This window comes from Phalacrocorax carbo, chromosome 11 (assembly GCF_963921805.1).
Source record: "Phalacrocorax carbo chromosome 11, bPhaCar2.1, whole genome shotgun sequence".
NCBI classification, from domain to species: Eukaryota; Metazoa; Chordata; class Aves; order Suliformes; family Phalacrocoracidae; genus Phalacrocorax; species Phalacrocorax carbo.
The window spans coordinates 1039453-1052216 of NC_087523.1; the positions used below are offsets into that span (position 1 = coordinate 1039453).

Sequence of the window (12764 nt, forward strand, 5' to 3'; positions counted from 1 at the left end):
AACAACAAGGCCTGAAAGAAAAGGAAGCTCCTACCGGTTCAACAATACTGAATTTCTTGCTTTCTTGAACTTCCTGGATCTGGTACACATACTCGAGGGAGGACTCAAAGAAATTGTGTCTCTCTTTGTCAACCTGAAGGTCAGCCTGGAAGAAAGAGGGAGAGATGAAATAAGAAAATACATCACACCTAGCTTGACAGTATTTGACTAGCATTTGTCTGTCAGCCCACAAACAGTTCTGTCCTCACGTAAGAAAAAGCCTGCCAGTGGTGTCTGGCCCAGGCTGTGGACACTTGGCACAGAACCAGAGGACTGGAGCACTGGCCTTTCTTCTCAGGTCTGCCCTTTTCTGGCTCCCTTTCATTTATGGATCCAGAACCTCACCCCACTCTGCAAGGACAAGGTTTTCCTGAAGTGTATTTGTTATTTTAGCATAAGCTCCTTCGCCACCTGCAGCCCTGCACCGGCGATGACAAGGCCACTGTCACGACCCTCTGGCCCGACTCCAGCTGTGACCCGAAACCTGCAGTTCGAGAGCTGCAGCACCAGGTGGGACAACGTGGTGTGCCGTGTTACCACAGCACACACAAATTTCGCCTTGCAAAGATGCTTGTAGGTTAATCTGACAACTGGTTTGGCAGATCGGATTTGATCCAGTTACCCTGACATGGGTGGCACATGTTTGGCAGCAGCATCAGCTGGAAGGGGCAGCCCCTCCTGGGCCTGCTGCCACAGCTCCCCCTGCAGACACCAGGAGCTAGGCAGGAAACTACGCTGGCAAAAATAATAACCACCAGTTATTTTTCACCCAGATCAGTTCCCCGATCCAGGTGAAAGGGTGGCCCATCCCCAGGTGCGCCAGTGTAACTGGTTGCTGCCCTGCACTGAAGGGGTGACCTTGCATAAAGCCACTGCTACCGCTGAACACACTAAGGAGAACTACGATCTCGGTTTCCTTGTCTCATCCAGAGAATCTACGCTTTAGGTAGATGTAGTTACTTATCACTTTCAACGGTTTACTGAAAAGGATGGTTTCCCCCCCTTTTTTAAGATCTAGAACAGCTGGTGGTGTTGCTTCTGGACCCAACTATGAAGAAAACTCCATACACACCTCCTGTAACTGGGACTCCTTCTTTTTGGAAGACAAATGCAAATGGCGATCCAGCATAGAATAAAACTTCTCACCATCCTTCTCAAACTTTTTCTTTCTTTCCTGTAGATGCAAGAGTTGAAGCAGAACCAGTTATTGGCATTTTCCAGATAAGAACACGCAACGACACCAAGATCTTTTGTGCGATTCAGTATTCCCATGGAAAAACTCTGGTCGGCCCAACCAGAACAGGAGGCAACTTTCCATTTGCTTTGCTTTCAGTCTGTTGCCTACACCGGATTTAGTTACGCCTCAAGACCACGCTCTGAGAGTACTTTGTGGCACAGGCACTTGAAGTATTTTGTCATGTTAGCATTGTGGCAAAAGCCCCACCGACGAGGTATCGTTCCCCTCTCAATCTCTTCGATGTCAAGTAAACTCGAGACATACTAATATATCAAAAACCGAGTCTCCATTTGCTAATGTGCTGTTCACATAGCTCAGAAACAACCGGACAAACACTTCAATGTCAAAGACGTGTCTGGGATAAGAAACGGTTTGTTAGAAGTTTGGTAATTTTCTATTTTGAAGCTTTTATTGTGTGTTTCTGATAAGTATCAGAATGAAAGCAGAAGAGAAGAAGGGCGATACGTGGGAAGGAACTCATCATCTCTTTCTTAGCAGTGGCGGGAAGAGAGATCACAAACCTCGCAGTCAAAGCTTACACAAATTTTACTGTTTAGCGCCCACCCTGAACACAGCCCTGGGGAACGCTGCCTCAGGGACAGCTGCGTTACAACACACAACGTGAGGGCTTCACCTCTTGGAGGTCCCCTGCAGACGGTCTGGTTCTCACCGATCTACTGTACATCTCAAACATGCCAGCCGCAGGCATGCAAACACGAAGCGTGGGCTGATTTGTGAAGAAAGACTTTGTGAAGGAATCACTATAACAAAGTTATTTGCACTGACCTGAATTATGACCCTGTTATTTGCCTGAAAGGGTAAATGTCTACAACGAGAACAAAAAGAGACATTTGAGAAGGAACCCAGAGAGAAGCTGAGCTGAGGACCTGCCTGTTTGCTCATGCCCTACAAAGAGTGTGAAACTACAGAGGGCTGTAACCATCAAGAAACAACCACAAGTAGAAGCCAGTTTGACAAATACCCGCATCAGATGGTAACTGAGCCATCGGTGACTGCTGAGAGGCAGTTAAATTGCTAAAGTAAGGAAATTCCAGCCAGGCAGCAGCCTCAGTGCCAGGTCCCACTAGCTGAGGACTAGTATATACATACTACAGGGTATGCACAGGGTGCCCAAATCCTCTGCCTAGCTTTTGAAAGCTCAAAAAAGTGGAAAGCAGGGTTAGGAAGCCCCAGCCTCCTGAGGAATTACTGGTATCTTTCAACAGTTATTTCATAAAAGCTCTGAAATACTGTTCTCTTGCCCCCTTTCAGAAATTTGTGAATAAGCGAACACACACCAATGCCACCACGAAACAGAGCAGATGGACTCTGTCAGATACGAGTTATCTTCCTCATGAATTGAGCAGTGACCGCAAAGTTTGGAGCTGCATTTCCTAAATAAAGTCTTTTCTCTTTCTCCAGTCGGTTCTCCTGCCATGAAGTTTTGCCTCCCCATTCCACTTGCACAGACTGTTCAGTCTGTCAACGGGATGGCGTGCAGAGTGGGGCGCCCGAGTTTGGCTCCGCACGGTTAGCGCCTGCCGAACCGTCTGCTTTCTTCTCGGCCCCTTGCTCTTAGCGGCTACTGCCATATTGCCCCTGGAAGAAGAGAGGTTACTTTCTGGTGGGCAGTGGGCACACTCAGGGAGACCCTCGCAGGTTTGATCACTGGAGCACGTGAAGCTTGCACAGCTCCCCGTGTCACCCATCGTGGGGAGCAGCTCTCAGAGAAGGGCAAAGGCACTCATGTTCAACAGCTGGGTCAGACCTGCTGGCAACAGCCACCTCGGCCTCTGCTGGAGGAGCAGCTTGCCAGCAGCACCCCGGCTCGTGCGGGTGGACACCGGTTCCTTAGAGGCACCTCAGAGAAAGGGCGGACAAGTGTTACTGCCAGCTGCCTTCCTACGAAAAGGATTTCTCACCTGTTTCCCCCGTTCTTGCACCTTGTTACTGTGAAAGCACAATTACTATGGAAAAAAGCAAAGGCACCAACTCAAATATCCCTGCTTATATTTAACTGTCGGGAGCAGGGCAGGCTTAGACCAGTGAACCTTTTTTACCCCAGTACTTACACCTACTGCCCTACAGAGACCCTGCGATTACAATACCCTGGAAGGGAAGTATATCTTCTGGTATCACGCCTTGCACCATCAGGGATACTGTAACTCCATGTTAGCAAATTCATGCCTCAGAACAAGACCCACAGTAAATCCAGAGGAACAGAGTTCTCCGAGAGCAAGACCTAATTTAAGCAGCACTGCAGCTGTGGGGCCGATGCCAGGAAGGACTGTCAAAACATTACCCTCGTGACTAACACCCCTGATAAGTAAATCCAAACCCAGAGAGACAAAGCATTTGTGAAGCAGCAATTACCATGTCTGTAAGGTCACGCTTCTGGATTGTCTGTCCGTGCCATTAGATGCCACGTCTAATGCAGCCAGGAGGAACCTAGGCTTGTTTTCATTTCTGTAACGAGGAGTCACCAAACCCCAAGGCCACAGAAGCGCAGTGAAACGCAGCTGCACCGAGAGCACCGGCGGCCGACGCAGCGCTGCGGGTCTGCAGCCTGCACCTCTCCTGCTGCCGGGTTCTTGCACCTCAGAGAGGGTGGCTGAAACCCCCCGGTGGTGGAGGGCCAGCCCCGAGCCCAACCAACAAGAGCACAGCTACCCCCACGGAGGTGGCACACAGAGGTGATGTCTCAACACAGCACGGGACGGTGCCAGCCCCGCTCCCCGGGGGACCTGCGGGAGAGCAGCTGAAGGGCAGCAGCAGAGGGGCTGAAGCACGCTCCCACGCTCGCCGTGCCGCTCAGGCATCCTGTCTTGCCTCTCGGTGCTGGTGAGCAGCACATGTAGGGTGACTCAGCCGCCCCCACCCTGGTGGAGCGGCCACGAGGGACGGCAGCCACGCTCCAGCCCAGAGCAGGGACCCACCTCTCCTGTCATCCCCGCCCCAGCTGGGCGTCCCAGGAGATGCGGGAAGGCGAGAGGCAGCGGCCCACCAGAGCCTGGTGCTGCCGCGGCTGGGCACGGCAGAACCCGCAGGCAGGGGAGAGGTGCCAGGCAGGGCAGGGGGACGCGCCTCTGCAAGCAGCAGCCTGGCAGCGCGTGGCTCCTGGCGAGATGAGCATCTCGGCACCAGGAGAGGGGATGTTGCTGTGGGTGGCTCTGGTGCCTCTGCAGGCGGCCACACGACCACGAACCCATGGGGGAGACCACGAGCTGTGTGTGGCTGTGGTCCCCGTGCAGGCGGCCACAAGAGCATCAGCCTGCAGCTGCAGGGAGACCACAAACCAGGACCCACGCAGCAGCTCTGCCACCAGCTGGCATGTGCAATGCCCCGTGGGAACACACGTCCCGTCCTGCGGCAGTGGAAAAGATAGGTGAAAAGAAAGAAAAACCCCGGGCCAGCAACAGAGGAGCTTTTTCTGCAGCGGGAGCTTGGAGGCCAGACTGCAACTCCTTCAGGGAGCACCTCCTCCTCTGCCAGCGCCCATGGGCAGGCAGGGGCACGTGGCTGCGGCAGGGGCACGGAGTGACGAGCTCTCCCCAGGGATCAAGGGGATCGGGAACGATGGCCAAGATGGACACCAGTGCCCGGAGCATGTCTCAGTCCTGCAGCACTGCTGCTGCGTGGAAAGGACTGCAGCACAGAATGCATTTTCGGCTACTAAAATGGGGCTTGCCAATCATTTCCCGCTATGGCTAATTAACATATAACTGAAAAGCAGAAGGATGAACTACAAATCCCTCCTGATTGTCAAGCCAAGGGTTCTAACAGCTTGTTGGCTGCTGAACAGAGCAAACCGCGACAAAAAACCAACACAAAAAAACCACCCAGAATGAAGCACAATCTGGAAACATGAGCACAAATTAGTTCCTCATGAATATTCAGCAAAGGACGACATTACCTTCCCATTAAGATTTGCCAAGTCCAAGGAGCCACCCAACTCTCATTTATTTGCTCACCAAGAGAAACCGAGACGATCTCACCTGAATGCAGGCAGAGTCGTGCAGCAGTGAAGGAGGGTGCTCTTCGAAAGCTTCGCGCTCTAAGCCTCAGCAGATGCTGCTTTAACCAGAAATAAGCCAGAGTCCTCGGAAAAGCACAGGGGTCAATCCACGAGCAGCTTTGGCTAGCTGTGCGCGTGCGGGGTCCTGCCCTGCACACTGCTGCTGCTGCTGGGAGCTGGGCGAAGCCAGAGCCCTTCGGCAGCCACTCAGTTCCAGCTTGAGCAAGAGATGGAGCAGCCGAGGACTGCGAGGGAAAGGGGCAAATGGGCTGTCCAAAACTCCCCCTTAACCATTAGTTGCTAATTAGGATCCTCCAAAATTCCCATCCTAGAAGAGGCAGAGTGAGCTGCAAGCGAGGACCCCAGCTCACCTGGCTACTTCTCTTAAAGAAAACCAAACCAAAATGAAATGAAACACACTTTGCCTGCTGGGAGCCTCCACCTCCGAACACAGGGGCAGGGTCCGGGTGGAGGATCAGCACCCCGCAGGACACGCAGCTGGCCGTGAATGGGAGACAGGCACGCAGCCGGCGCTGGGTGCTGCCGGGCTCCCCCCGCAGGGGGCTCCCCCCGCAGGAGCCCCGGCCCTGCTGCCCCTGCAGAGCAAAGCTGCAAAGCGGCTCCGAGCAGAGCCTGGGAAACGCCGCAAGTTGAAAGCCTGTAAATATTGAAGAAGCTGCTTCTGCTGCATTCCCCGCCCCAGTATGCCCCGTTTTGATGAAGGCAGCAATAACCCTGCTGAAATCGCAGCAGAGCTACCGCGCTCACGACATGGGCCCTCAGTGGTGAGCACGAACAGCAATGTGTTCACCATCACTCGATAAAGACACAGCGACGAACAAATTCAAACCCCAAATCAGTTTGGGGGAATCACGAGCTGTTGCTGGAGAGGAGCTGAAGGCGCGAGATGGGCGGCAGGTTCTGCTTCAGCTTCCAGCCTCATGCGGCAAACAGCGGAGGGAAGAAATGGGAGAAAGAGATATATGTTCATGTGGATAAAAAATACTTCATGCCTAAGTTTAACTAATTTTTTATGATGCATCAGCAGTTAGTTGAAAAAAGATAATTTCTAAAAAGCAAAATGCTGTTGAGGAGTGTAGAAGGAGCATTTCTGTAAAACCACTCTCAGTTTAACCTGGTCTTTTCCCCTCACCCACTGCGTTCTCTCAAATGTTCCTTAGATATTGCTCCCACAAAGATGACAGCAAGTAGAAGTTACTGTCCTCCCTTTCTTTAAAAATTATTATTATTAATGAAATATTAATAATAGAATTAACTGCGTGCTTTTAGGAATACATATTATCTTCTATGTGAGAACTTTTTGAAAAACATTGCAGTTATTCAGCATCCCAGAGCGTAGTAAACATTTCTCCAGCAGCCTACGAGTCCAAACAAGCTTTTCCCTCTGATGTTTTTGTTTTGCTTTGTGTTTTTGGTTTGGTTTTGGGTTTCTTTTTTAAAAAAAGCTGTCTCCTTCCAAGTGGAATTGGGAGGAAAACTTTTACTATTCAAATCCTCCTAAACTTAATGACTGCAGTGAGGCTCTTAAGGAAAGCGCCCCAGCCCCAGAACAGAGCTCGCCCGCAGCGTGTGGGCTGAAATTCAAGGGCTTTGCTGCTGGCAGGGATGGGCACAGGCACCGTCCGCGTGCGAGGCCCCTGCGGCAGCGCCCCGAGCTCAGCCCCAGCCCCAGCCCTGCCGCGCCAAGGGGTCTGCCCTGCGGGAGGGCAAGGGGGGGTTTCCCTCAGGCTGCTGTAGAGCTGCATCTGCTGCAAAACACACGCATCGCTCTGCCGCACAGCTCTGTAGGTCAAGCGTGCCAAGTACCACCATGCTCATCTGGGGCTTCAGGCCACAGCCAGCCCTACCGTCCTGCTTCGCTCTCCCATCTGCAGTGAGCACGTCTCTCTAATTACCCTCCTTCCCTTGCTCATCAAGAACTCCACCACCCCACATGCTACTCTGCTCGCTTTCAAACCTCAGGCTCAGGCACGGCTTCACCAGGCACACCTGGGACTCCAAGAGCTTCTGCTGCACAGAGACGGCACGTGGCACCAAGTCCACCGAGTTCACAGCCTGCGTGGACCGAGCTCGCAGTCCAGCCTCCATGAACATGATCTCATGTGAAACGCAAAAACAGACCACCCCACACGCCCTCTCCCTCAAGCGATGCCTGCGCCTCCCCAATACCACTGTGCCCTTCCTAGCGCTCGCAGCAGTCGCGACTGTGCTGGTTCCCTCCTCCGCTCACCAAACCAGCGCTGCACCCCCAGCCACGAGCCCTCACTGGCTCTTTAGCTTTCGAGCAGAATAAGGTACCGTGGCCAGGGCTGGGAAATGGGTCAGCTCAGGGGATCCTGGATTCTCCGCTTTTATTCTCCATGTCCACACATACAAACATTTACCAACGAGTCACAGGAAGAGCGACGATCCCACGGGTCTGTGGCTAGCGGGGGAAGGTGGCTGGAGGGGGGTGGCTGCGGCGGGTCCTAGTGACACCCCAGGGGCTCCCCTGTGTGGGAGCACCCCATCTCACTGAGGAGACTCCATTCATCCCCGGAAAATGGGTTAATGCAGACTCAGATGTCTTAGTCAGACTGCCTGGCTGCTCTCCAGCCAGAGTCATCACAAAGACCCAATTCAAAGGCTCTTCCTATCTGGCTTCAGCATCTTGCAAAGAGAACAGAAAACATCTCACAGAAGGCGACTCTGCCAAAATATGGGAAACGAAAGCAGAGGGCACAAATTCTCTGTGTCATGTCTCTGGTCTGCTCGGCAGCCCGGCCCTGGCCTCCCTCCCCCTGGTGTAAATTGGGAAGGATCTACGCGGGTGATGCCAGTCAGCGGAGGCAAAGCAGAAACGGAGAGGGACCCCTCGCTGACAGAGCACCATTGTGAGGAGTCCTCATTTGTATTTCACGCCTTCTGCTGAGGGATGCGAATGACCTGGAGGAGCTCTGCAGGCTGGCAAGTGAAGGAAGGCTTTGTGCCCGAGGCAATACCCAGGGGACACAGCCCAGCGGGACCTGGGCCAGCGGTGTAGCGCGGGCTCCTGTCAGGAAAGCTTCAGAGGTGAGGGCAAGGCTCTGCAGTGGGCTGGGGCTCGCTCCAAAACTCGCACCCGCTCCAGGCTGCAGGGTGGCATCGGAGAAAGCCTCACCTCCCCGTGCATCGCCTGCAGCCTGGGCGCACCGGCAAACGCCATGGGGTGCAAAGGGCTGCCCTGCAAGCTCCTGCGTGCGAGCGCTCCTGCTGAGCTGTGGCAGAGCCCTTTCTCACCGAGGTGCTCCCGACACCTCTGCAGTTCGTGTTCCTCATAAGAAACAAAACCCAAAGCCAAATCACAAAGACCTCCAAGCCACCTGCAGAGAATGCCTACCCTCTGCCGCCTCTCTTAACTGCTCTGGACAGCGTTCTGCCACGGTCACTGCCCAACGGCTCCACTCATGGGCAGGGACCGAGGAGGGCTGCAAGCTGCCAGGTGAATCCATGTCAGCGCTCAGAGCCCCCCACTGCTGGGGCTATGGCACCAACCGTGCCGAGACACGTGCCTGCCAGCCGGGCACCGGCCAGCTCTGGAGCAGGAGGCAGGGTATGCGACCCGTGGGCAGGAGGCAGCATGGCTCTCGAAGCAGAGAGCGCTCTGGGCTGCAGATAGTGATCCTTACACACCTTAAGGGCTACCCGAGAAGAAAACAGCCTGAAGGACACTTTAACACTGTCATCTTAACATTTGCAGACCGTTGCCCTCTTGACTTAAGTGTTCCATAAACAGAGGGGAAAATAAGCTTGACCTTGTTCTCATGACTCCTACCCCATGACTCTTTTCTAAATATGTGCTGGCCCTATTGTTAATGCAGACAGATCAATCAGGAGGGAGTTTTCTCTCAGCCCTGGGCACGTCCACGTGCTTGTAACGCAGAGGCCTGCAGCAAAACCTGCCGGCGAGGAGACTTTCCCCCTGCGCCCGGCGGGGAAGTGCAAGCAGCTTCGCCAGCACAAGAGCAACAGCAGCCGCCTTCACCACGCTCACGCTGCTGCGGCTTCTCAGAGAGGTGTTCCACACGCACAGTTTACAGGGGAATTCTGAAGGGCAGGATGGCGATCAAGTATCATTTCTCAAATCCTGTATTTATTAAACGTCAAAGACTCCAGATGGTCTGGGCTGAATCCAAGCCCCAAGTGTTCTCCAAAACATCTCCATTTCTGAGCTGGTACAGAGCCAGCCCCATTTCAAGCCGCCGCCGAGTAGTGTGGAACCTGGACTTCTTGGTAGCAGACAAGGGAAAAGTAATCTTTTCTGCTCAACATGTGCAGGACTTGCTTTTTATAGTTTGTTTCTTTAAAAGTTTGGTCCACGTGAAAGACTCGTTAGAAGCTTTATTTAAATATTTCATAACAAAAGCCCTATGACTATAGTCAAGTTGGGACTGCTGGCCTCCGCTGCTCTTTCTCCCTCCCGCTCTAACACACGCTGATCAATGGAAAGTATTTTATTCTCAGTAGCACTGAATGAACGGAGGGGAGAAGAGGGAAAGAAGCCAGGAGTACCTCCTCATCACCAGTCGAAACAAGCACTCCTCACTCAGGATGGAGACGGTGCTAGAATCAGGCCAGAAGAGAACCCAAAGAATTCAGGAAAAGGTTTTGGAGCCTCTTATGATTGAAAAATCAGACTAAAAGTCACAGCACGGACTGTCTCATGCCAGCAGCTAAAAGCCAGCATTGGATGGGGAAGTTTCTGAAAGCATGAAGTTGAAACCTAGTACAACAATTGTCCGCTTTAAAAAAAAAAAGAGAGAAAAAATTGAATTCAAGCATATTAAAAGAAAACACATCTGTTTAAATTTAAAACAGTCAGGCCTTACCTTGGTGAACCCTATTTGCTCCTTCCGAAAGTTTTCCAAAGGTTTGATCAGTAAATCACTAGCGTTTTGTACCTACACCACAAAAAAAGACACAGATTAATTACAGGGCACAGATTCGTTTTCCCTTAAATAGAGGCTGAGCAGGGCTAGAAGCCAAGAACTCTTAAGATTTTAATGTCTCTGACTTGCAAACTTGTTCCCTCTGTGTACGTGAAGTCACTTAACCCATCCCTATCCACGTGTCCCCATCTGTAACACACAGAAAACCTCAATCACGGCACACGTGGCTTTGGGGACATTCTGTAAATGGCAGACGGGTTTCCCCCAGCCTGCCACCAGCTCCATGCCGCAGGCTCCGCTTGGGCAGGACAATCCCGTCAGGGGCAGCCCCTGCCACCCATCCCCTTTTAAGAGAACTGCTGTCCCTAATGGACACGGGAAGGGCTGAGGGAATCGACGTTCAATGTACGCTGGCTGCTGGGTGAGCCAGCTAGGAGCAGCCCCAGGAGGCATGGCTGTTTGTTTATCTCTCCGAGAAGCACAAAACAGAACAAATATATTCTCAGAGCACACTGGAGACTGCTACTTACTTGTCAGCTCAGCTGGGTCCCTGCCGCAGCAAGCTGCCCTGCCTGCTCTGACGGGAGGGAAGGGAGCAGAGGAGAGGTGCTGCTGCGGCTGCTTCCCCTCAGCTCCAGACAACCCGCCGCGCTCCCCTCTGCCACCCGGGCGCACCGCTGCACTAGCCCTGCTTTCCATGACAGCAGCCACCCTTGTCTTTACGCAAAGCCAAGATGGGTAAGATCCCAGCGGCAGCGACGTGTCGAGTTGCTAGCATCTCCCAGTGAACACAGCCGCTGCTCATGCTGGTGTGTGCGCTGCCAGAAAGCAGCTGTCCGGACCTGAAATGAGCTCTCTTCCAATGCTAATCAACTCATAAGAGCCCAGCAAGGCTGCAATGGCAGGAGCTGCTTCGCAGAGAAGGCGTGATGGAGGCCCCAAGCTCACGTGAGCAGAAGGCAGAGCTGGGGCTGGCTCCCTGCTGTGGCTTTCTCATGGTCTGGCATTTCTCACCACAGACAGCACTGGGCTGTCAAATAAATGATGGACTTCCCTTCTCCCGAGATCCAGCCAGAAGAGAAATGACAGCAGGTTATCTGTCACAGCGAGAGAGTAACAATAACAGCTAGGGAAAAGGGAAAGCCTGCCTGTGTCTCTTCCAGTCCTGTCAGATGTCTGAAAGCCGCTTTCCTGGGGCATGCTCTGCGCCCCCTCTCCATGATCCACAGGCAAACTCACCCCAGTTTGTACTACTGGCTCCAGCTCCACCCTGGCACTGGGACACGACCTGCTGCCTCTTCCCACCCCCACTTCTACTGCACCAGGCTGTCTCCTGAGCTCCAGAAAAGGGAGAAGGGAAGAGAGGGGACAGGACACTACACTGCTAGAGCCCTTTCAGGTAGTTTAAAGCTGATCAACCTGGTGAGAGTGTGCAACTTCTGAGTGAGCTACTGTAGAAGACTGGTCCTACAAGTGTGGGGCAAAAAAGAAGATTTAGAAAAGTTGGACAGCATCCCTAAAACCATCCATGATCCCTGAAATGATCCCTTCCACCCACTTACCCACTGCCAAATGAGTCATTGTACCAAGGATGTAATTAATAAAGAAATATCTTACTGCTTTCCTCTGGGTCCCTGCCTGCCTGCGGACCCGCAGAGCGGACGGCGGCGTCCCACTGGCGCAGCCCCCCCTGCGGCGCTGGTCCAGCCAGCAGCCTGGCACGAGCTCCCACTGCTGAACGAGGCAGAGGAAAGCAGAGCCAAGCAGCACATTCCTGGCATGCTGTAAAAGCTCTCTACTGAGCCTAACCTTCGTGTTTTTCCTGGAATTAGGAGTGAAACGGGAAGCCAACACTCGCTCTGGAGGAGCTCTGGAGAGGCAGAGGGCACAACGCAGTGGGAGACCGAAGGCAGCGCATCATCGCCCTGCGGGAGCTGTGCCGGCAAGGGCAGGGGCACAGGGGTAACCACGTGCTCACACCCGGTAAAAACGAAGCTAAAAGTACATCTCACCTCTTATTTTTTAACAGTTTGTTTCACCACAAAACCAGCTTGTTACCAGCTCAGACACACCTGGCTCTGCGGAGCAAACCTGCTGCAGATGGCAGGGTCCTGGGGCTCCATGACTGCCTGGCATGCACGAGAGGTTTCGGACACTGCATGGGACAACCTCTCCCCCTCCCTGTCCAGCACCCCCCTTTTGCGGCTCAGGACCCACGGCGATGGCACCATGGGTCAGACGTGATACAAAGCACAACATTCCCAGTGCTCCCAACTTCCCTCCAATGGAAGCTTCACACCAAGGTATGTGGTGCCGTCTGGCCATGATTTAGCATTTAAACATCGCAACGAGGCAGTAATTATCAGAGCACAGTTCAGATCAGCTTACCATCATGGACCTCTCCAGCTCTACCTCTTGGAGCAGCTCTGCAAACTCCTTAAAGGACTCAGCTGTAAAGAAAAGAAGAGGCTGGTCAGTGGAGCCGGGATGTGGTGCCAGAGCACGGGACACACGCCGAGGTACCCAAGTTTGGCTGCACCCCCGG

The 12764-nt window shown here is 53.2% G+C and overlaps 1 protein-coding gene across 4 annotated transcripts in view; it reads right to left on the minus strand.

Annotated features, from left to right (window-relative positions):
• The window catches only part of OPHN1 (oligophrenin 1), a 71006-nt gene that overhangs the window by 31098 nt on the left and 27144 nt on the right, over nucleotides 1-12764 (minus strand). For all 4 annotated transcript variants that reach the window (XM_064462791.1, XM_064462790.1, XM_064462794.1 and 1 more), the window contains exons 3-6: nucleotides 12608-12669; nucleotides 10160-10231; nucleotides 1112-1213; nucleotides 35-145 (exon numbers count right to left, since the gene is read on the minus strand). In XM_064462791.1, the coding sequence (XP_064318861.1) occupies nucleotides 35-145; nucleotides 1112-1213; nucleotides 10160-10231; nucleotides 12608-12669 (347 nt within the window). The remainder of the gene's footprint in view (nucleotides 1-34; nucleotides 146-1111; nucleotides 1214-10159; nucleotides 10232-12607; nucleotides 12670-12764) is intronic.